Here is a 22,358-nt window from a genome sequence, read left to right as displayed (position 1 = left end):
GGGGGGGGGGGGGGGGGGGGGGGTTGAATAACGTATTAGAAGGGCGACATTGGTGGCTATATATACACACGTAGATACAGGGGTTGAGATAGTACGACCCACTGAGAGGGATGCGCCGGAACAATCAGGGGGTGTATAGAGAAATAGCGTTGATGATGCCGTTGGACAATTTTTTCTCCCCCCTATTTTTTATTCTCACCTTGGTATCTGCCAACGGAAAATGGAATGCCACTCGAGTAATTTGGGGGGGCATGATAGTCGGCGAGTAAGTTCATCCGTATAGGTATAGGAGTACGTTATGTAGGGTGCGAAACTTAATCCCGCATCGACAAACATTTATCTGGCGACGTCCGCGCGAATTGCCACTTGGAATAAATTTCATTCGCGGCTCCCGTATATATCGTTAAATTTCCTCGATTGCTAATAATTTTCCCGTGTCACTCTTATGGGGCCTTCCCGCTCACTCTCATTCTCTCTCTTGCACTCCTGTATGCTCTGTCTATCTCTGTCTCTCTCCCTCTCCCACATACTTGCTCAATGACCCCTATTCCATTCTGTGCGCTATTGGTTAACTGGAAAGCTCGATTTAGCCGGTATCGCCCCGCGCGTTAATTGCGTTCCATAGTAATTAATACGGATCGCTAATCTAGCCGCAATTACGTCATGTCAGGTGATATCGAAATTTCGTATTCAAAGAGTATCGGACGTGCGTCAAATATCTGAACGAGTTAATTTCACGTGTCACAAAGGGCACTGCTGATTGGAGGGTAGTATACGACGTAACATCATTCAATTTTGATAAGAATCACGTTGCTGGCATATGCCTGTTATCGGCAATCTTGCATAATATATAGATCTGGTCAGCGTATATACGGCATTAGTCTAACGATGTCAATTAATTGATGGAGAAAAAATGAAACTCCCTATGGGAAAGGTGTGTAAACGAAAGAGGAATTAAAAAATCACAAACTGTCTCCCCACGTGGCTGGAGGGGACCTGCGCTCTCTGTTTTTGGGTAAAGGGGGCGTCGGCGGTGGCGGTTCGCAAGGGAGGGCACGAAGGGTCGAAAAAGCCATGAAACGAAATTGGAGCCAGTGACTGTGAAAACTCGAGGTGAATTTCGTGAGGGTTAGTCGTCGGGACGTCGGGACGTCGGGCTTTTAGCGGAGCGTCTAGCGCGGGGGTGCAGCGACCCCCTTTTGATAGGCGTGTCCCTATATTAGGTTTTAATCATTCAGGGGATGAAATTTTCGGGACGGGGGCGTGGTAGTAGTCTGCTCCTCTACCGGTTACACGCCCTTCTGCTTTCCTACCTTTTCCTACACCGGACGTGTATATAGATATAGTATATGCATATTGCCCCTGCTACGACTGTACTACTGTAAATCCGTCTTGATTCGACGTCGCGTTAACGAATTTCCAGCGTCTCAGCCAGTTGGCGCGATTAAACGGAACGTAAGGGACGCCATCTGTCGTTAACGTGCGGATTCGACCTTGTTGCTTGGCTTCTGCCTCACCTTTCATTTTTATCCTTAGTCAAACGTCACCGACTCTCTCAATGCGTCAAGCCAAATTATTTATTCTACCTTAAAAGCCCTGTACAGCTATATATCCGTCGGTTGATTACGAACCGAAGCAAACGACAATATTTATTTTTCCAAATCCTCCGCACGAAAAATTTACTGGACAAATTTAATTAACACGCTTTAAGCGGATACGTAGGTTGATTTACGATAACGATTTTCGTATGTCGATAGCGCTACACGGCGTCCCGACGCTACGATTACGCTCGGAATTCGTATTCTCTCTTTGCCATCGACAAACTATTGACATTTTACAAATTTTACACCGACACGTTTATCTCCTGTACATCGTTCGGATTTTCGATTTGGCCCTTTTTTTTTCAAATCTTCCAGCGAACACAGCGGCTACTCGTCGTTCGTGAAATTCCGGTAGGATTCGGTCAACTTCGGCATGTACCACAGCGATTTTCCCTGCTCGCTCACAGATTTCTACTGGGATTTAATGCCACTGGGTATACAATGTTTATTGATTTTTTTTTCACTTTACACTGCGAAAATCCCTATAGGATAAAAAGGTATGAATAACCAAAACCATGTTCCTACGGACTCATATTATTCTATCCGTGAATTACTTTAGATGCATTGCCAGATAAGAGAGTCGGATCAAAAGTTTCGTCGCCTTTGCGGATGAGACAGGCATAAGCTCTCAGCGTACGTCCCTCGAAGTTGCCTCTCAATAAATTACGATACCGTTTTTATTTCCCCCGTATGATATTATACGTAACGCACCCTTCGCGTCTACCGGGTTTGTTATTATTTCGAAGTGCGTTTTTAGATGTACCACCCCCGGGGTTCTCTGTCGAGAGTTGGGGGGATACGTTCTACATATTTCATATTGCAACCCGAGGCCACCATCCTTTTCTACTACCGAGTCTTATACCACCCAACCCACCCATCTGACCTCATCTTAAATCCTAACAACTGCGCATTCTCTTGGTCCACGGAAATAAGTTTGAGACTCTAATTTTCTCGGTGACTTGTCGCACCCTGTAAAATTTGAAAATATTTGTGGGTACTTAAAAAAAAAAAGTTTTTTTGGGGTGAGTCAAGAATACCCAAGCAAAATATTTCACTCGCCCATCAGTCCCTTGGGATCTTTATACCCTTTCAGCAGGTTGTAAAAAAAGGAGAAAGTTGATACTCCCTGAGTGTACAGAGTATCGGGCGGTGGGTTATGATACCTATAGAGGGTTTGAAAAGGGGGATGCAATGTAGGTAGTGCCCTGTATGGTCTCTGACCCTGGGCTATTATCTGCGGGTACCCGGACTACGTTGTTTCGTCCAGGTTCGCATGAATAGCCTAGATTCCCAAGGGATCCAGGGGCAACGGGGGTGCCATATCCTATTTATTATTAAACAATTAATTAAAGGGGTCTCTGCGAGTCCGTCCCAGGTTTGTCGGTCCCCCCCTCCCCCCCTATTGAATTATTCAAAAGTTGGTACCACGGAAAGTTCGCAAGAGTTTCGTCTTATACTTTCATGGAAAGTGTTTCGCGTCTGAACTCGTCGCTGCTATGAGAACGGCCAGGTGGGCATTTTGCCAAATCCAAAAAAAATTCGAGAAATCCACAACGGACGACTCGAGTTAAACTCGATTTAGGTGCTCGAGTCCCAGTAGGCTAAAGTCTGGGGCGGCGACGAATACGGCAAAAGGGAGGAGGTTGTGGTAGAAGAGAAAGATAAGCAAAGAGAAATAAACGGACGGAACGTTAATGAGAAATGGAAACGGAAGGACCTTAAGGCCCGTTTCCACGTAGTTTTTCAGGCCCACGATATAGTTCAGCTGGAATAATTCAAAAAGCGAGATCCTCCCTCGTGAACGTGGTTTATTAAAACATTCGCGAAATTGCTTTATAAATTTATTTTAATAAGAAAGTTGAGTCAGCTTGGACGCATTTAAATGGGAAGTTTCTCAGTACTTTACATATACATGTATAGCCTCCTTTAATACGTCTGTAACTAGCCGGTATATTTTTTTTAGTCCTTTTTATTATTTTCTACTCTACTTCTGATTTTAACCCAACCCGACCCACTGGCTTCATCCCCATCTCCTTTATATCCAGCATCCATTAAGAATTCTTACAATCGCAATCCTTCTCTTTCAGGCAATAATCTCATCTGCGACTGCAGGCTCGCCTGGATCTGGGGTCTCAAAAACGAGACTAAGAACTTGAAGCTGAAAGACGTCCTGGACGAGCTCACCTGCTTCCTGGAGAGTAACAACGCGACGACTGTTGATCAGGATGCCGTCAAAGGACTTAATATTCCTCAGAACGAAGGTAGTGAGATAAAAATATAAAAATATTCTGTTTACCTGAAACCTCACAAAGTAGATGACGCTACCTGTAATATCAAAATATTTTTCGTTTATCGTTACTCAAAAAAAGCCGAGTACGCCGCTGACAATCTCAAGGACCGTGACACAGAGGACGACGCCTATATGGGCGACGACGGCAACTACTATGAAGAATACGAGGAAGGTTACGGTTATCCAAGTCGTCCCGAAGGAAATCAAACCAAGGTAACAAATTTCCCTAGATCTCCATCTAGTGATATTCTTTCTCCAATTTGAACTCGTAAAATTTTAACCATTCATTCTTCGTCCTCGTCCAGGTGGAGATAGTCGAGGGCAAAGCAGGATACATGAAACACCTGTTCGACCTGAAGCCAGAAGAACTTCCATGTCCGGAACCATCGAGGGAGGATTTAATGGCGTCGGAGCAGCCCTCGAGTCATCGTGAAAATTCGAAAGCTGGTTCTTTCTCTATATTCTCGTTATCGCATGCCGATAGGACCGATCGTAATCTCTCCATCCTGATCCTCACCGCCATCCTGCCGATCGTTCTCTTCACGTAGAAGGACCTTTCCTTGGTTCTGTAATTTTTCTTTCTCATCTTTTTGTATTTCGATCCTCAACCGACACTTTTGTCAACCTTTTGCTCTACGGAGGTAGGCGGTGACTTCGCGTCCTCATGCAGGTTATCACTGCTCCTCGTACGGTAACGAATGGAATTGAATGGAATTGAATGAAACCGGACATCGCAGAGTTGGACGATTTATGTTTAGTCAATTAGCCGAGCCGTGAAGTCACGTGGGAATGTACATTCCTGAACAGGCGACGTATAATAATAATAATAATAATAATATTAATAATTATAATATTAGCACTAGAAAGAATCTATAAGGAAAACGAACGATAATAGAGATTACTCGTGAAACTTTACGGCTCGGGTTTAAAATACTGTGCTCTCGCGCTATATGGCAGATTTGCCAAATTATTATTATTTAATTATTAAACTCAAGTCCTGTTTCTAATACTCGACCACGCGCCACGTGAGGTCTCTATTATAGGATGAGGATCGTAGACAGCGATTTTCAATGAAATCGTGCGAGCGTAATACTTATCACAGAATTATCATGATATTGACGGGATACGCTCGCGAGAATCGTTAATCACGTTGAGAGACAATCCTGATTAAATGAGAGGAAGAGAGAAAGGAGAGAGAGAGAGCGAGAAAATATCTTCTTGGAATTTATGCAAACGGATGAAATACAGTTAATGACTATACATACGTTATACACGTGGGAGATGAAGCTAGCTAGTACGTGTATTTCTGGAACATAAAGGGATGCGCGCGCATATCGGATGAATTTCAAACTGGGAAACTAATGTGAAACGTGACATTTGGTTCCGGTTTTAAGAGATAAAAACAAATATACACATGTCTCATTGTATTATAAGACCAAATATCACGCGCACCGCCATTATATGTTTATTTAGTGCCATCTTAGCGTTAGCTTGTATTACTTATTATTACTATTATTAACCTCATTATTATTATTATTTATCGCGGTCGATGTCCATTCTATTCCGGAAAGCCAAGCAAGACGTCGTTCTTGGGTGTTTTCAAAGGAGCCAAAGATTTCACCGGATACGAATCTAAGAGAACCAATGTTTTCCGGAAGTCGATAAATTTTTATATGCTATTATCTGTACTCCTGTCTCATCGTCACATTGTAAATTCCTTTGTTCTTATTGTATCGGCAATACAATTTTTACTTGAAAAATCGTGTACCTCTTATCGACTACTATTAGCATTTTCTATTGTAACGAAAAAGAGCGGCGAAGGGAAAAAATGAGGGGGGAAAGAAAAAGAGAGCGCGACGAATATGAAAATGACAACCATTAACGTAAAAGAGCGCTTCGTGTGTGAGACTGCTACTTTCTTATTAGAGCCTTTTCTTTACGCTGCTTCGGTCTCGTATTATCAGCTGGTTTGAAGGATCGCGTGTTTTTTTTTTGTTATGAAGACCTTGAAACGTTTAATCATAAGGAACAAGGTAAGCTTATCGGGAAATGAAAAAGAAAAACGAGTTGAACCTCTTTTTCTGCATTATTAAGAACCTTCCTTCTTTTTTTAACTAAAATTTATATTTCATTATTCATATTACACGAGTCGCGTCTTTGGATTCGGGCGATTCTTATCCTGATTAATAATTTATGCTTTAATGATACTCGTAATATAATTATCTTGTATATCTTCATTTCGTGATACCCTGTCTATCTGCACTTATCATTCTTTCCTACCCTTTGCGTACGTTCAGTCATTTGCGCTTGAGTTAAACGTAATTCTAAGTTAAGCAAGGAAAAAAGAAAGATGAACTACTTACAAAGAACCGTCAGCTGTAATATGTATTATATATGTTCTTTTATAAGATTTAGCAATATGAAGAATAAACTGAAGACACGTAAAAGGCGTAAATTGTTTGTTTACCTAATGTTCATCTTTTTACATAGTAACCATTATTATAATATTAACAGAGTTATTTTATATTGTAACGTGGCATCAGGACGACCCGTTACGAAAGCCCCACAGCTCCACCCACCGCCGACGACACGGTGGTGCCTCCAGCCTCCATCTCCAAGGATTTCATAGGTCCACGCTCAGGAAGGAGGAAACAGGAGAAGCCGGCGGTTGAGGCACGGTGCCTTTTTAGGTTGAGAACCCGCACGCAAGGGGTTCCCAACCGCCGAGACGCACTATCGGTACCCCGGAAACTTCAACCGACCCTGGTCTGCGTCTGTACAGGGTAGAGCCGGAAAGGGGGATTGTTTTGATTTTTGACCTAAAAGTTCTTCTTCCGTGTTCGAGCGATAGCTGAGCTATCGGATGATCACGAATCGCGATCATCGGGTTCTCTCGCCGAAAACCGTGGCTCCCGATTTTTGGATTATCAGTACTGTGCGAGTATGTCGAACAGCGAGTGCCGAGTGGACGTCCTTGCGGAGTCAGGACGTTGTACCATTGGAGGAGGCAGAAGGGATACGACTGCCGCACTTTGGATTTTTTTAAAGGGATAGCCAGTTTTCCGTAAGTACCGCGAAGATGGTCTTTGGAGAATATTTCGCGAACGAAGATACCCAAGCGGGAGTAATGCTGATACAAATATGCCTAGGCTGGCTACCGGGGTTAGAGTGCATAAGTCCCTATGAGGGAGAAGCTCGTCTCCAATGAGACCCGTTAGGATCGCTAGTCGCGCCGCGAGGGGATTCGCTGATTTGGTTGGCACTTCGAAATAAAGACAGGTCTTGGTCAGGCTAGCCACCACGATTCGGAATATTCGTGAGCCGCCGTTGGGCAGTGCACTGTAGCAATGGGATTTGTATTGTAAAATCTTCCGTTTATTTAGTTGTAATAAACGAATTGGTACTCTGCTCCTTGTGTAGTTATTTTGCGCGTCTTTCTAACGACTCCCAAATTATCCCTCGACGCCTCCATGTTCCCCTCGGCCATTTTAAGTGCGCTGAGGCAGATAAGCCGGGAAATTTAAAAATTGGCCGTGGCGAGGACCAGTGGCGTGGCGAAGCCGCACCTACCGCGTAATATTCTGAATTTCTTATTTTCTGGATTTCAGCAGATTTAGAGCAGCCATGTATCATTTGTGGGCTACGCCGATATACGGCACACACATCACGATATTTAAGTCCCTTTAGCTGTTATGCGTCAATGATTTTATTCAGCAAAAAATCTTTTATTTGCACAGATGTTACTACGGTTACTGTACTAATTTCTCAGTAAACCACAGTTGATTATCGATTTGTACTACAGTATAAATCCGACTAGTAGCTCGCGACCAGCTTAGAATGTCAGTGACTGTCTGACTTAAAAGATTTCGTACGTTTGAGGTACTTTTGAGAAAATTTATTTTTCAAGGAAGCGGATGATCTTAAGAACCGTAAGTACGTATCAGAAGATACTGACTAATACCGATGTTCTTAATTGATAAAGATAATCCTGAAAGGGAATTAATGTATGTTATATGTTGTGGAGAATGCAGTTAATTTTTTTAAGCTTTCTGTCTGACCTTACGAACTTTTAATCCTGACTGTCATTGTCGTAGCTGTTCTCGTTAAGAAGGGGACGAATGTGCTTGCTCGGTGCTCACCATAAATTCTCATTCTTTCACGTCCTAGTTTCAATTAGCCTTATTAATTGGCAGGATCATGGTTTCGCGTTTCGTTACTTATGGGTCAGAAAGGGAGACGGCAGAAGACAATGACGAGGATAAAGTTGTGGAAATTATGAGAGACGGGGAAAAAAATCGTTCAGCAATGTCTCCTATACTGTTAGGACACGACGCTCTATTTTTGGAAAATATCTCGAGAATTATGTAAACCTACAATTGTTACCAATTTCGCTAGGAGTTTATATAAGATAGCAAGAGATTCCTCAGATACTCATTGTGCTCGCGAACCGTAGAAACAGTACGTTCTCGTATGTAGAATCGTAACAGGGTGGCTTTGCATATCGTAGCTGTGGAATAAGAAAACTTGGTGAACTCGCGCTTCCTATCTTCCTGTGATATTTTCCCCTGTTTCCGTTAACACTGCTTAAATTTTTCGTGTTATGGGAAACGCGTGGAAAATAACTTTTTAAATTTTTTTTTGGTGACAGTCATTATCGCTTGTGACATTCAAGTATATCGTAGATTGTTGACAGCCAAACTGTGACGAAAATTATATAAATCAAGATTTCCAGAGTTAATTGTGACAACATCCGGTTTGGTTGATAATTTTTTTTTTATTATACGTAAATTTTTATATTTTGGATATATTAATTATTATTGCGTCATATGATCTAAATTTTATATATAGGTAACGTGAAATTTCGTAAAATTGTTGGAACGGCGTAGAATCTTTTATTAGATGGGATAACGATGCTGCAAATCATTCGAAATTTGGAATATTGATAACCATAATAAATTTCGAGTATTTTGCATTTATTAAATAACAAAAAGTATTTTCTATGACGATACGATAAAGCAACAAAAAATTGTTTATGCACGATTCGAAATCGTTTACGGATCGTATGTCGCGTTTGTCTCAGTTTTCAATTCTCAAAAGACATAGCCGATCGATATGTCCCCGACAATAAATTAATCAGTTAAATCAGCCTGGAGGCCTAAGAAAGCTAAATCAGTCTTCTGAATAACAGATATCGATCCCATCTAACTATGCAGTCAATAGCTTATATCGAATCTCATATCAGAATAAATTCTATTCCCATCAAAATACGATCATTGCCAAAGGGTGGGAAAATATATCTATAGGATTTTTCAAAATAGTCAAAGTAACATATAGTGTAGTACGCAGATCACAGTTTAAACAATATAATGTCTAAATATGTAAAACAATAACAATAATAATTAATAATAGGATTAAATTCGGTTCTCCACATATTTAAGGATTTTTTTTCACATCTCATTCCAGGTGCATTTACTATATGCATATTTTATAACTCACTCATTATTATCTATACATATATGTACTATTATAATGGAACGCACTATAGGAACTTCTAGCATCATGACAATTTAGTATGATTCGACATGAAAGACAACATTAAGCGAATGGCGTATATCCGTTAGGGCGATTTAGATAGCGAGGTCAGTTGCGCATCAGACGGTCAGCGTATGTAATTGAAACGAAGAGGGAACTAAAGTAAAACGTTTTTATTTAATGAAAGAGCCACTGTGGACCAAAAAATATTTTTGACAAATTTCATAGATATTGTTCTCTAGTAAAATTGCGCGCAGTAATCCACAGTGAATACAAAATAAAGAGGAGTAAACAAAATACACCAAAAATGGGAGAGGTATGGTAGTGATTTACTTTTCTTTTTAAATAAAAATTTTCGAAAAATATTAACCTTACGTTAATCACGTTGCTTGGCATTGCAAATCGTTTTTTTATAATGAAATAATTACTATGTTAAAAATGCGCATATAACTTGTTTAAATATATAGAGCAATTAAATAACAAATTGGTCTAAATATTTCTTCATTTGATTAACCATCGTCTAACGAATGTGTAGTTAACAAAAAGTCCGTTTTTTTAATGTCATTAAAATTTACGCACTTAAAGAAGGGTTAATAATTAGTTTACTATAATTTTTAATATTATTGAGAATTCTTAATCTTCATTCGCAGGCAATGCTGCCTCTGTGTTTTGGAAAGCAGCAGGCGTTTCTGCTATTTGTACTACAAATTGTCATAATGATATTAATGGCTACACTTACAACATATGGTCCAGAGGCCAGTATAATTCCGCATAAAAGTCATACAGGTATGAATTAAATATACTCCATGAATATTTTTATAGAAATCAAGATAAGTAAATATAAAGATTTGTTTTTCTTTCAAGAATCAAACGATATCAGAAGCAAAAAGGATCCTTTGAGAATTTATCCAAGTAAGTTTTAAAGATAGAAATTTTTTTAAATTAACCCTTTAACTACCATATACTCCTGCAGGATATATTCACTTCAAACCACTACTATTATAAATAGTACAATATAAATATTTATATTAATTTACTACATAACAGTGGTATGAAGCGTGTATGTCATCCAGGAACATTTTTTACTATGTAATCATATTATGTATAATAAAATAACTAAAATAAAAATTAAGTACTGATAGATTAATGAAATTTATACAAAAATAAAACTATCTTTAAGAGGACAGAGTTTCTCACTAGAAAAGTGCCGTGGTATTTAAAGGGTTAGGAATATACGTATATTGACATTAATCTAAATGACATCAAAATAAAAATCCTCCGCTAGTTTCATCCGTGTAACACAGTTAACTGCAACTGAGCACGTGAGCAACTATGAACTAATATTTTATTATTAATAAAGACCAGTATATAATAACTTTCAATCAAGCTACAATATAAGCAAGCTATTAACTAACGGTTCGAGTCTCAAAGCAAAGCCATAAAGTTTAAATGCAACTTTTAATTACAAAAACAAATGTAAATGAATCGTATGAAATTAAATAAAAAGGCAGAGCGTGCATGTAAAACGTTGATTTTTTTATTATTGATACAAGAGAAAGAAAGAGTAAATTTTTTAGGGTATTTAAGATAATGAGAATATATTTATATATTCGTGCCCCAGATAGGAGCATAGTTGCTCCTACTTTACCAATATAATTAATAAAAATAAACATCATGAAAAACGACTCATGGGAGTTTCTGGCGCCGATGTGAATTCGAATAATGACAAAAAATCCAGAAAAAACACAGTCCAAGAAAAATTGGTGACGCTGTTAGAATGCACGTGCCCAGCAATTCATGCTTAAAATATTGAATCTGTCTGCATACACACATAACCAATACTTCGTACTCTTCGCTAATGCATAAAACAAAAATTCTATATACAGTTTCGTCTAAAAGTAACTGGCTGCTGCATTTACACAAGAATGAGCATAGCCCACGTGAGACTTGGAAAACCCGCGTTATCCATCCACGTCATACACTTGTCACCACCACTGTGAAGCATATACGAGATTGGAAAACGATACGTCACAGGTGTAAAAAGTTTTGAGACGTACTGTAACTGAATTCGACCTCGACGCCAACCTCGTCATCTTTAAACCAGCATAGATCTCCGTTCGATATTCTAAAAAGTTTTCGATGTGTCGCCACAGCCTATTCCATGTTCGTTGAAAGAAATCCAAGAGTCTTTATTGTAAGTTCACAGTAGCCAGTTCAGAATTAATAAAGTGCCATCAGGATAATCCTTAGATCCTAGTGTAATATTTCAACAGCACTGCACCAGGTTCAATGGTATCTGTAAAGTATAAAATTTCAAAGTTATGAATAACAAGTTCGTTCTTTAGAGTAACGCCATTCGTATAGTAGGATGAAAAGAGAACAAAGATTTGAAACCTCGATGAAAATGACAAACCATATTGCTTACGGCATAACGCTCCTCTTTATCGAGGGTTTTCTCCTTTGCGGCTTCCTGGCGACCTTCGATTACGCCCCTGAGGCCAATGCCGAAAACAAGGAAAACAGTATCTCAGAACATTTAAACGGGAAACCGAGTATCTTGCCAGTCACGTATACGCGTAAGTTCTTTCCTTATATCTTGTCCATGCAGAAGCGTGAATGTACATACGTATAGGCGCCTTAAAGAAAAAGAAGATTAAAGAAACGTTTATATGATAACCACGATATTTTCTAAAGCACCACTTATATTTCCACTAACTATTTATATCTATACTTTACCAATTACTATTATTTTTTCTTTTTTGAGAATAATAACCACAGCTTAGTAACGCTGAATTAACCGCATGCCATTCATCCATCTTATTTGGTTCCTCCCCTAAAACGTACAGTGTATCAAGATGTCCACGTGATGATATGGATCGGCTTTGGCTTCCTGATGACATTTCTACGACGTTATGGTCAAAGTGCAATAGGATTGACCTTTCTCGTCGGCGCCATCCTCGTTCAAGTGGCCTTGCTCTGCGACGGGGTTGTTCATATTAAGGAAAACGGCGAGGCACTCCTGTCTCTTCAAGGGTAAGTAGGTCCTCTTGAACACTAAAATATAGAATGAGAAATATCATATTTCCGTTTATAATTTCTTCGTTCGATTTTTATAACAAAGGTTATTGAGTGCTGATATAGCTGTAGCCGCGCCATTGATTTCCATGGGGGCTCTTTTGGGTAAAACCACGTATATGCAACTGGTTTTCATGGGGATCATCGAATTGATCGTTTACACTGCGAACAAGTACATCGGCGAACACCTTCTAATGGTGAGCAATTATTTGAACAAGACCCCTGGGGATTCGAATGATACGGTTAATTCTACATATGGTGATACTTGTAGTTACTTGTACAAAGACCTATTCAAAGAACGTCCTACAAACGTCCTAGAAACGTCGTAGAAATTTAGTGTTTCTTAATACTTTTAAACAGTTTTATAATTTTCACTTTTAAATTCCTCGAAGATGATACCGAATGTGTTTTGTTGATTATGGAAATACGGTGTTTCAGGTTGTAGATGCTGGTGATAGCATGTTTGTTCATGCATTTGGAGCTTATTTTGGATTGGCTGTAAGTTTTGTCTTTGGTGTCAGAGAAAAACCCAAAGAACATCATCTGGAGGGACCGTCGTATCAGTCAGACATTTTTGCAATGATCGGTTAGCGATTGAGTTATGATTTCTAACATTGAAGAGTGACTTACTATCTTTTGAATGTGATCTCATTCTCTTTAAGGAACTGTCTTTCTCTGGCTATTCTGGCCCTCTTTCAACAGTGCATCCCTCGAAGGAGACAATCAACAACGTGCCATTATCAATACTCTATTATCAATCTCAGCCAGCTGCGTAATGGCATTTGCAACGTCAGCAATTGTTTCGAAGGATAATAAATTTAACATGGTTCACATTCAAAATTCAACACTCGCAGGTGGCGTTGCCATAGGAACTGCAGCCGGTAAATTCCCCCAAAAAAATATTTAAAAGTAACGTCTACTCACCAATATGAAAAAAGTAATAAGTCTTCTTTTAAATATTTAGGAATGATGTGCCGACCAATCGGTGCACTAGCTATTGGATCTCTGGCTGGAGTACTAAGTGTAGTAGGTTACAAATTTCTAACGGTAAGATAATTACAAAAAAATGTAGATACACTTACTTGTATTCATACTAGTACACCGACATATCCATCTGTTCCCATCCTCTTCTTGCAGCCATTGATACAAAAACATTTGCGGATCCATGACACTTGTGGCGTCCACAATTTACACGGAATGCCCGGCGTTTTAGCGGGATTATTCGGTGCACTAATGGCGGGGATAGCCAGTGAGGAATCTTACTATTATTCTCTCTATGCAGTAAGTCCTGAATAATGGCGAACGTTGAATAAAGCTAGCAATAAAGTTACACACTTTGTTTAGATCTTCCCAGCGCGTGCACCGTCTTCTGAAGCAAAACTGGCGGAAATAAGAGACGACTATAATCGGATATCGGCAGGATTTGACAGAACGGCGGGAGAGCAGGCTGCGTATCAGTTATTGGCACTGCTGGTCACTTTGGGCATTGCCATTGTCTCTGGACTAATTACAGGTAATTAATCTTGACCAATCATTGATAGTGCTCGGATGCCCTCGCCTATTACTCCTACCACGGTATAATACGATATAAACTCGTATCACCAATAACCGGCATCACGTTCCCATCTATAATCTACTCGACTCTGTTGTTCTGTTCTATTCTCTTGTCTTCGCTTTGTACTCTGTTCCTTATCGTAATGCAAAATGACAATCGTCTTCTGGCAGGTCTGATACTCAGGATGACCATGTTTGGCTCTATTACGGAGGATCAGAAATTTGACGATGCTGTACATTGGGAACTTGAAGAAGAGGCTCACGAGCAGGACACGTCAAAGCACGTTGAAGGAAGTACTAGAGCTAATGATCAGTTACCAATGGGTCACATGTAAAGGATATTGAGATTCCTGTAGTATAAGAGTTTCTCATTATTATTCTTGAATATTTTGTTATTTTTTAACTTACTCCAAGAAGTCTTGCCTATGAAAGTAACAAGATACAATGTAATCAAATTTAATAAGGTATACAATTTTGCAGGGAGATAAGTGGAAGTTAAAACAAGCAAAGAGATAGTAATATCAGTGGAAAGACTAGGGAAAAGAGAGAAAGCATGATATCCATTTTTTTTCATAATCTTTAATTTTTCTATAAAATTCATCGATATAGCTATCTATACAATAAATAAAGCGTACCATAGATGACGTTAAGACGATTTTAAGGTTTAGCAAAAAGTAGTGTCTTACATCTGCTGTCGCTTTCATAAGGCGACGGCTTTATGTTTCTTGTACCCTTTCGAATAAACCCGATATCCGCATTAAGTATTTTTGGAATCGCGTATCCATTAATTCTCCAATCAATAACCAATGACGCATTACATCCACGACTTAATTACGCAAAACAGCTTTCACTTCATCAAAGCATGAACGACGGCTTTAGCATTCAGAGACTTTAAATCCGTATAAGTTTGACCAGTTCCAACAAATACTATTGGCTGTCCAGTGATATATGTCATAGAAATAGCTGCACCCACCTTTAAAAATATGAAAACAAATTTTGAGTATAATCTACAAATAGAAAGAAGACAATCTTACGGAAACTCATTGTAATACCTTGTCATCAATGGTATCAAATTTGGTCAGTACAATACCATCAATCATATGAGGATTGGAGGAGTTACTATAGTCAGCCAATGCCTGGTTAAATTTAACCAGCTGATCGACGGCTTCATTACCGACGAGGGCTTCTCCGACAAAGAGCACCAAGTCCGGCTCATTCACTTTAATCAGTTTAGCCAGAGCCCGCATGAGCGGCTCATTGTCCTGCATTCTACCAGCCGTATCTACGAGCACCACATCGATCTTGGAGTCTTTCGCAAAGCGGATGGCCTCCATCGCAATACCAGCCGCATCTTTTCCATAACCTTTCTCGTAGAGCTGGACCATGGTATTATTACCATGTTTCTCAGGAGGATGCAAAGCATTCAGGTGACGCATATGCGTCCTTAGCTGCTCCACTGCACCAGCTCTATATGAGAATAAGATCATTATATTTTTTGCTAAGTAATATAGATTGTACTTAGGGTTTTAGTAATCGTACCTAAATGTATCGCACGCAGCGATCAAGACACGGAAATTGTTCTCAATCAACCAGAAACAGATTTTTGCCAGGTTCGTAGACTTGCCGACGCCATTTACGCCACAAAAAGTCATCACGTAGGGTCTGCTGTTTTTTTTGGCTTCGAATGCGTCGCGAAGAATGTCCACTCGACGCTTTGGTGATAGAATTTGCACCAAGGCGTCAGTCAGTGTAGATTTCACAGTACTGGCGACGCTGTCGAATGTTCCCAGTACTTTACCCTCGAGTTTTACACGGACGGAATCGCAAAGTTTTCTGGATATATCGGTTGCCACGTTCTTAGAGATTAAATGATCCTTTAGTTTGTCCAGAACTGGGAGCATGTCCTCAGAACTCAAGGATTTATTTCCAACGAGACTTTTAAACATAGCAAACATTCCACCGGATTTCTTTTGCACCTGAGGTTTCTCATTTTCAATTTCAACTTCAGGCTCATCCGAATCCTCCTCGGACTCACTTTCTACTTCCAAATCGCGGATTCCACCCTTCATCTGACCAATCATCTAAATATCATGTTTATATTGTTAATTTTATAACAATTTCATGTTGTACGTGTAAAATAATTTATTGTGATAAAATTCCTACGTTTGTATCAGCTGGCACATAATCTCCACTTTCTTCAGGCTTATCCCTAGTACGCTCTAGATTTGCCAGGTCCTTATTGGTACCACCCAATTCCCAAACTCGTGGTTTCTTGCCTGCTTTTTCAGGTTTTGGACTTTTTCTGCAGATTAAAAAATATTAGTATATTCTGATTATTCATAAGGTAATAAATCAGCAATTGCTTACTGCTTTTCAGCCTTTTTCTTTTGTCCAGTAAGCTTCTGCGCGAGTTTTAAACGATTGGCCATCAAAATTTCCTCATCAAGTTCACCATTTTGATTATTTGCTGGTTTAGGTGGCTCTGGCTTTAGAGGTTCTTGTATTTTCACTGTGATTAAAATACTCAATGTGTAATTATGAATTTCCGTATGAACTGTTATTAGGTATATATTAAATCTTTACTAGTAAGCTATCACTTTGCTATGTTAACTCAAGATGCATTGATCTACAAAAGCAGAGTGTTACACTCACTTTGACTATCTTCATTGGCATTGGTCCCTTTTTTCTTCTTGCCTAAAAGGTATAAAAAGCATATGCCCATTTCCAATTAAAAGCCTACAGAAAGTGATTCTATTGTAATTGCCCTTATACCATAAAAAAGAACTATCAAATAAAATTATAGATAATCTACTACCATCACCTCACTATGTGAGTGATATTTCACCGTTTAGATGAATTAAAAGTATAGAAATGATCAAGTATAAGCTGATATCTAAATTACCTTGTTTCTTAGTATCCTTGTCATCCTTTCTCTCAATCATACTAGCAACTGTCTTTTTAGACTTAAAACTTTCATCAAAGGTGCGCATTTGCTTGGGTAATTTAGCCTGAGTCCTTCCCCATTGTTCAGCAGCATCAAGTATACGATCATAATTCTTTTTGAAGTCAAAGTCCAAAAACCACTGTGAGTTTTGCAATTGATTTTTATAACGATCTCTAAACTCCAGATGAACATCATTCAAAAACTTGTCGACATATGACAGTTGTAATATTTTTTGATATGCCACAACAAAAACCAATTCAAATTCATTGTCTAGCTTATACTGGAGACGCAGAGCATCATGTTCAAAGGAATGAGTTCCAGTTCGTTCCTGTAAAAAATATCAAAGAAAGTGTCATATCAGAAGCATATGTTAGATTATCATGCGACATTGTATTTCAAAACCTATAGTGAATTACCTAAATTCACGTTAAGAAGTTTTGAGTAAATTAAAGTTAGGCAAACCAATCAGAACTCATAATTGAAAAATGTTAATTTCTCACACTCGATAACATCCTTGATGATGATACGTGTTTATTTAAATGCTCACCTGTAGGATGACACTACGTATTAAGGCATTGACACTAGGCGTAAAGATTTGCGAGGTACTTTGGAAGCACCAGAGTACAATTCCACCCTTACTGAATATCGTAAAAAGGTCCAACATCTTTTGTAATCTTGTTACAACGAAAATATGGATTCGATCTCCACGCGCCTAACCTATAACTGGTCGTGTGGTTTGACTTTTGTACACGTCAGATTAGCGGAAACCGCCATACACGAGTCATGCCATATCTGAGATTACATTGGCGTAATCTAAGGAAGTATAGTGTCCTCATTCCAATTTGATTCTTCGTCAGGTCTTTCAAAAAATATTAAGACAGAATCGTTTTATTTTTCATTATTCGAAAATTAGAATATACCTATACAAAATATTTGTCTGCTTCAAATTTTTCGTTGATCGATACTTTCGACAACTTTTAGCAGCACTGATCTATTCTTTATTACTTGCATAATTTGAAAAAAAACTCTTTTTCGTGCCACTATATCAATTGACTGTTCATATTAAAAAGAGAATGCTACTGGTTCTAGAATCAATCCTCCCGATCAACAACCAATAACTTGTACATTTTCACCAGCTCTAGTTGATTATTAAAAGCTCAATTTATGCACATAAGAAAGATTTAAGCTTTACTTACTCGATGGATGTTTTCTGTTGACAATATGGAGTATCCTTACTATGGCTTTGACAAGATACTCTTTTTGCAAGTAAAAATTTAGTTAAATGAAAATTAGTAAAATGGATAAAAAACAAATCGTTCCAGAGAATATAATCTGCATTCCACTTATGGATAATGTGAGTGAACTTAATGCCTTTAACATAAATGTGAGCTACCTTTTATTGAATATATTGTTATATATTTTCAAATTGGCAGAGATGTAATGGTGATAAATAGTTGCTAGATGGGTGACAATATGCATGGTGATAACTTTATTCTGCTGCAGATTAACTTTTAATTGAGATTATGGAATGGTCCTTAGTGCCTCTGTTGACAGAGGATTTTTATCACATCTAAATGATTCGTTAGTTCCTAGAAAAAATTCATATTTGATAAGAGCTCAGTCCTATATCTGATCTCCAAATTATTGTATAACACTCCAATAGACTAAACTTTCCACTGTAAATTCTTCTATGTACAGTATTAAATCCAAATCCGATAATATTTGTGTATGATTTATGTACAATATAATGTGTGTTTATTTTAGATATCTAAAGTCAAGGAAGAACCTTTTGAAAGTAATCATGAAACAAATAAAGCAACGCATAAATGTATATCTCAACAAAATGTACATGAAGATGACAAAATGCCGAATAACTTAATTCCAAGCTTGAGCTTAAAAAGCAGAAAAAGTACAAATATTCAGAGAGATAGTATAGAAATAACACCATTAAAATCTACAAAGAAGGTGGCACAGTGTCACACCTGTGAGAAGCTTTTTACAAAGAATTCATCTCTGAAAACACATATTCAGACTGTTCATAACAATGAACGCATCCAGTGTCCAGTTTGTGAAAAGCTCTTCACACAAAAATCAGGTCTGGGAAGACATATGCGTCTTCACAGTGGAGAAAAACCATTTAAATGTCCTACCTGCAAGAAAACATTTATTCAAAGGGGTCATTTGACCGTCCATATGCAAGTTCATAAGAAGGAAAAACAGTACAAATGTCAAATATGCGATATAACATTCCCTACAAAAGAAATCCTCTGCAAGCATACGAGCTGTGAACATTCCGAGAAACCATTTGTCTGTAATGTCTGTGGAAAGAAATTTTCACGCAAAACCGAACTGACCTACCATTCTTATACACACACATCTGAAAGACCACACAAATGTGTTTATTGTGAAAAATCTTTCTCAAAAAGATCTCACCTAGCAGTGCACACTAGTAGTCACACAGGAGAAAAGCCCTATCAATGTAGCATTTGTGGTAAAACATTCGTAACGCAAGGAAGACTGAATAAACATACCACAACGCACACAGAGAACAGGTATTATATATAGTTATAATAATATTGTATGAAGTGTGTACAATCATTTTGAAAGAATTTATTTACATTGTGTTTACAGATTACAAAAATGTGCATACTGTGAAAAGGCTTTTGCGAATAAAGATTATCTTATGGAACACATGAGAATTCACACTGGTGAGAAGCCTCTTCAGTGTCATATATGCGGACAGTCCTTTGAGATGCGACATATGATTAAAAGGCATGTACGATTCTGTACGAGGACTTACACTTGCGATATTTGTGGAGGAACATTTAAGCGTAAACTACATTTAGACATACATATGTCCGTACACACTGGTGAAAAACGCTTTGAATGCGAACAGTGCGGAAAATCCTTTAAGCACAACACATCTTTGAATAAGCACAAAAAAGTTCATACAAAAGAACTGCAGTATGTCTGCACAGTATCAAGTTTTTAAAAGACTATAATATCTAACAATAAGGTAGATGTACAAGATTTACATATAATACTATATCAAGTCGATTCAACATCGTGAAAACTTACGTAACAGTATTTCTGTTACCTAAAGATCTCAGAGATTCTTAGTGTATATTTTCGTAATAATTTACTTTCGTAATTGAAATGCGATAATATTGAATCGAGCAGCATGAATGAAAAAAAATGAAAGCACATATGTGAAGTACGAGCGCTTGATTATCGCTAATGAAATCAGGGAAATATTCATAAATACATTTTTCAGTAGAAGCGCAGAATAATGAAAAGGTAAATACAGCGTAAGGCCTTAAATATATGCGCTACGAATGCACGCTTTAAATATACAGAAAAATCATGCCATACTCGAACATTACATTTTTTTATTAAGCAAAGATAATACTAGTTATAGATAATATTATTTATTGATATATTTGTTTATCACATAGCATACATGTATTATAAAAATTTGATGTATTATAAACTCGTTGGAGCTTTGTATCATATGTATAACGCATTTAACATTTTACCATGAAGATTTAATTTTATAGAATATAACATTATCCGATACAATGTGATCGAAATTTGTTAAAATTTACGAGAAATAAATATTTTTGTTCATATAATTCAATCTTTGTATGAATGTTTTTTGATTTGGTTTTTATGATTGAAATATTGGAGGTATGAGTCGCTAGTGGCGCTTTTGTCAGCCATGGCATAGAGTCCCTCTAGTAAGAGTCCGGCCAACACCCGGAAGGGACGCCATATTAAGGGCTTGTTTGGCGCCACCATGACATTGCGCGCGGATTTTCAAACTATCAATCTTTACCATCAAGAGACTCGGTCGAGTCTCGCGCCAAGTACAGGCAACCCGCCGTACAGGGCTTAACGCTACCCACACTACACAATGCGAATCTCTCCCATATACGTATTCACACACACCATTCTATTCCAGAAAGAGCCCATAATGTGGTGGAGCCAATCACTAACAAGCCCCAACGTTGGCTGGACTCTCACTAGAGGGACTTTACCATGGCAGCTACACTGACAATTAGGTTTTGATTTTCGCCTATTCACGCCGCATAAGCGCATAAACAAAGATAGTTTCTTAGTGTTGAATCCTTTAATTTCACACCTATCCTGTAAAACATGAGTTCCATCGGCACAGGGGTAAAATTTACATTTTTTTAGTAATACGAACATTTCGGAGTACTGTTATAATATATAATGAACGATATCTAACCTATAATAATTTCAGTATGATCTCTCGGCGTCTCAATTTTCGCCGGACGGTCGAGTATTTCAAGTTGAATATGCTCAGAAAGCTGTAGAGAATAGTGGGTACGTATATAAATAAAAATATTTTATGAGTCTTGTATATTTCAGAGAACTGTATGTTAGAGTTCTACGCTGTACTCCTCAAATACTTTATATCTTTTGTCTTTCTCTCTTATTGCCTTGGGAATTCAGAACTGTTATTGGGTTACGAGGAAAGGATGGTATTGTAATTGCTGTGGAGAAATTGGTTACATCAAAATTGTATGAAGCTGGTGCAAACAAAAGGATATTCAACATTGACCATCACGTTGGAATGGCAGTCTCTGGTTTGATCTCAGATGCTAGACAAATAGCGGAAACAGCAAGATCAGAAGCAGCGAGTTATCGTGGGCAATATGGCGTAGGCATTCCTTTAAAATATCTAAATGAACGTGTATCTATGTACATGCATGCATACACTCTATATTCAGCATTACGACCATATGGTTGTGCGGTTATTCTGAGTGCCTACGAAGCAGAAGGTCCTGCCATGTATATGATAGATCCATCTGGAGTCTCTTATGGTTATTATGGATGTGCTGTAGGTAATGAATAATACAAAACTCACTCATATGAAAGAATTTTTTAAAAACTCACAATGTTGCTTAAATACGTTTAACATTCTCATTTATCAGGTAAAGCTAAGCAGTCAGCAAAGACGGAAATCGAGAAGCTGAAACTTTCGGACATGACCTGCAAGGACTTAGTCAAGGAAGCTGCCAGGATAATTTATCTGGTGCACGATGAATTAAAAGACAAGCAATTTGAGCTAGAGATGAGTTGGGTCGGTGCTCATACTAATGGTAAGCACGAGCGTGTTCCATCAGATGTTAAAACGGAAGCAGAAGCTAAAGCTCGTCAAGCAATCGACGAAGATTCGGATAGCGACACTGAAGATATGTGAATGTTGGTGACATTCACGCCAATTATCTTATAAGTTATTTACGCCACGTACGTTCTTATGTAGCGCATTCAAACGTTAATACGAAAAGAATAAAGCTGGAGGAACACTTTTTGTCTAATGAAAATTGAACCATCT

The 22,358-nt window shown here is 38.3% G+C and overlaps 5 protein-coding genes and 1 long non-coding RNA gene across 21 annotated transcripts in view; 4 read left to right on the top strand and 2 right to left on the bottom strand.

The window, feature by feature from the left end:
• Positions 1-6,338, top strand: part of LOC107267221 (connectin) — a 45,485-nt gene extending 39,147 nt beyond the window's left edge. For all 3 annotated transcript variants that reach the window (XM_015738639.2, XM_015738640.2, XM_025084368.1), the window contains exons 4-6: positions 3,689-3,862; positions 3,971-4,104; positions 4,197-6,338. In XM_015738639.2, the coding sequence (XP_015594125.1) occupies positions 3,689-3,862; positions 3,971-4,104; positions 4,197-4,439 (551 nt within the window). In that variant the 3' untranslated portion in view covers positions 4,440-6,338. The remainder of the gene's footprint in view (positions 1-3,688; positions 3,863-3,970; positions 4,105-4,196) is intronic.
• A 292-nt stretch (positions 6,339-6,630) lies between these two features.
• Positions 6,631-14,707, top strand: LOC107267210 (ammonium transporter Rh type A). 11 transcript variants are annotated; one of them, XM_025084359.1, is made up of 13 exons: positions 8,344-8,418; positions 8,540-8,649; positions 9,513-9,739; positions 10,074-10,209; positions 10,288-10,335; positions 12,270-12,456; positions 12,545-12,695; positions 12,937-13,084; positions 13,161-13,379; positions 13,463-13,545; positions 13,636-13,779; positions 13,843-14,011; positions 14,224-14,707. In XM_025084359.1, the coding sequence occupies exons 3-13, from the start codon at positions 9,731-9,733 to the stop codon at positions 14,385-14,387; spliced, it is 1,458 nt and encodes a 485-aa protein (XP_024940127.1). In that variant the 5' UTR covers positions 8,344-8,418; positions 8,540-8,649; positions 9,513-9,730; the 3' UTR covers positions 14,388-14,707. The 11 variants fall into 11 exon arrangements, 10 of the variants coding, with proteins under 10 accessions (XP_024940130.1, XP_015594100.1, XP_015594094.1 ...); XM_015738610.2 differs by having other exon boundaries at positions 9,437-9,739; XM_025084361.1 differs by lacking the exon at positions 8,540-8,649 and having other exon boundaries at positions 8,400-8,418; positions 9,652-9,739.
• Positions 11,580-13,717, bottom strand: LOC107267213. The gene is made up of 4 exons (XR_001537566.2): positions 13,581-13,717; positions 12,160-12,477; positions 11,849-12,059; positions 11,580-11,719 (listed from the first exon to the last, which is right to left on the bottom strand). It is a non-coding gene; the product is annotated as an uncharacterized LOC107267213 (long non-coding RNA).
• LOC107267209 (signal recognition particle receptor subunit alpha homolog) lies at positions 14,612-17,851 on the bottom strand. 2 transcript variants are annotated; one of them, XM_015738604.2, is made up of 8 exons: positions 17,544-17,851; positions 16,955-17,324; positions 16,705-16,746; positions 16,420-16,561; positions 16,216-16,354; positions 15,592-16,133; positions 15,105-15,519; positions 14,612-15,025 (listed from the first exon to the last, which is right to left on the bottom strand). In XM_015738604.2, the coding sequence occupies exons 1-8, from the start codon at positions 17,658-17,660 to the stop codon at positions 14,900-14,902; spliced, it is 1,893 nt and encodes a 630-aa protein (XP_015594090.1). In that variant the 5' UTR covers positions 17,661-17,851; the 3' UTR covers positions 14,612-14,899. The 2 variants fall into 2 exon arrangements, with proteins under 2 accessions (XP_015594090.1, XP_015594091.1); XM_015738605.2 differs by lacking the exon at positions 16,705-16,746.
• A 74-nt stretch (positions 17,852-17,925) lies between these two features.
• LOC107267212 (zinc finger protein 239) lies at positions 17,926-20,153 on the top strand. 3 transcript variants are annotated; one of them, XM_015738616.2, is made up of 3 exons: positions 17,926-18,380; positions 18,761-19,548; positions 19,628-20,153. In XM_015738616.2, the coding sequence occupies exons 1-3, from the start codon at positions 18,279-18,281 to the stop codon at positions 19,986-19,988; spliced, it is 1,251 nt and encodes a 416-aa protein (XP_015594102.1). In that variant the 5' UTR covers positions 17,926-18,278; the 3' UTR covers positions 19,989-20,153. The 3 variants fall into 3 exon arrangements, with proteins under 3 accessions (XP_015594102.1, XP_015594103.1, XP_024940131.1); XM_015738617.2 differs by having other exon boundaries at positions 17,929-18,350; XM_025084363.1 differs by lacking the exon at positions 17,926-18,380 and adding an exon at positions 18,514-18,674.
• An 832-nt stretch (positions 20,154-20,985) lies between these two features.
• On the top strand, positions 20,986-22,347 carry LOC107267141 (proteasome subunit alpha type-3). Its single transcript, XM_015738448.2, has 4 exons — positions 20,986-21,172; positions 21,261-21,343; positions 21,473-21,864; positions 21,955-22,347. The coding sequence occupies exons 1-4, from the start codon at positions 21,152-21,154 to the stop codon at positions 22,221-22,223; spliced, it is 765 nt and encodes a 254-aa protein (XP_015593934.1). The 5' UTR covers positions 20,986-21,151; the 3' UTR covers positions 22,224-22,347.
• Positions 22,348-22,358: the final 11 nt, after the last annotated feature.

Source organism: Cephus cinctus, unplaced genomic scaffold (genome assembly GCF_000341935.2).
Source record: "Cephus cinctus unplaced genomic scaffold, Ccin1 Ccin1_scaffold0351, whole genome shotgun sequence".
Taxonomy (NCBI): domain Eukaryota; kingdom Metazoa; phylum Arthropoda; class Insecta; order Hymenoptera; family Cephidae; genus Cephus; species Cephus cinctus.
The sequence above is the reverse complement of the archived record's forward strand: the minus strand, read 5'-3'. Positions and strand labels throughout refer to the sequence as shown.

What these genes read in the sequence shown, in the direction of transcription:
- LOC107267209 (XM_015738604.2), bottom strand. Translation starts at nt 17,660, where the DNA reads ATGTTGGACCTTTTTACGATATTCAGTAAGGGTGGAATTGTACTCTGG. An exon ending in TACGTAGTGTCATCCTACAG is followed by an intron (nt 17,325 to 17,543) that starts GTGAGCATTTAA and finishes TATTTTTTACAG; the next exon opens with GAACGAACTGGAACTCATTC. An exon ending in CAAGGATACTAAGAAACAAG is followed by an intron (nt 16,747 to 16,954) that starts GTAATTTAGATA and finishes TATACCTTTTAG; the next exon opens with GCAAGAAGAAAAAAGGGACC.
- LOC107267141 (XM_015738448.2), top strand. Translation starts at nt 21,152, where the DNA reads ATGAGTTCCATCGGCACAGGG. An exon ending in TGAGTTCCATCGGCACAGGG is followed by an intron (nt 21,173 to 21,260) that starts GTAAAATTTACA and finishes TAATAATTTCAG; the next exon opens with TATGATCTCTCGGCGTCTCA. An exon ending in AAAGCTGTAGAGAATAGTGG is followed by an intron (nt 21,344 to 21,472) that starts GTACGTATATAA and finishes TTGGGAATTCAG; the next exon opens with AACTGTTATTGGGTTACGAG.
- LOC107267210 (XM_025084358.1), top strand. Translation starts at nt 11,792, where the DNA reads ATGAAAAGAGAACAAAGATTTGAAACCTCGATGAAAATGACAAACCAT. An exon ending in TCGGCGAACACCTTCTAATG is followed by an intron (nt 12,696 to 12,936) that starts GTGAGCAATTAT and finishes ACGGTGTTTCAG; the next exon opens with GTTGTAGATGCTGGTGATAG. An exon ending in ACTATTATTCTCTCTATGCA is followed by an intron (nt 13,780 to 13,842) that starts GTAAGTCCTGAA and finishes CACTTTGTTTAG; the next exon opens with ATCTTCCCAGCGCGTGCACC.
- LOC107267212 (XM_015738616.2), top strand. Translation starts at nt 18,279, where the DNA reads ATGAAAATTAGTAAAATGGATAAAAAACAAATCGTTCCAGAGAATATA. An exon ending in TTAATGCCTTTAACATAAAT is followed by an intron (nt 18,381 to 18,760) that starts GTGAGCTACCTT and finishes TGTTTATTTTAG; the next exon opens with ATATCTAAAGTCAAGGAAGA. An exon ending in ACAACGCACACAGAGAACAG is followed by an intron (nt 19,549 to 19,627) that starts GTATTATATATA and finishes TTGTGTTTACAG; the next exon opens with ATTACAAAAATGTGCATACT.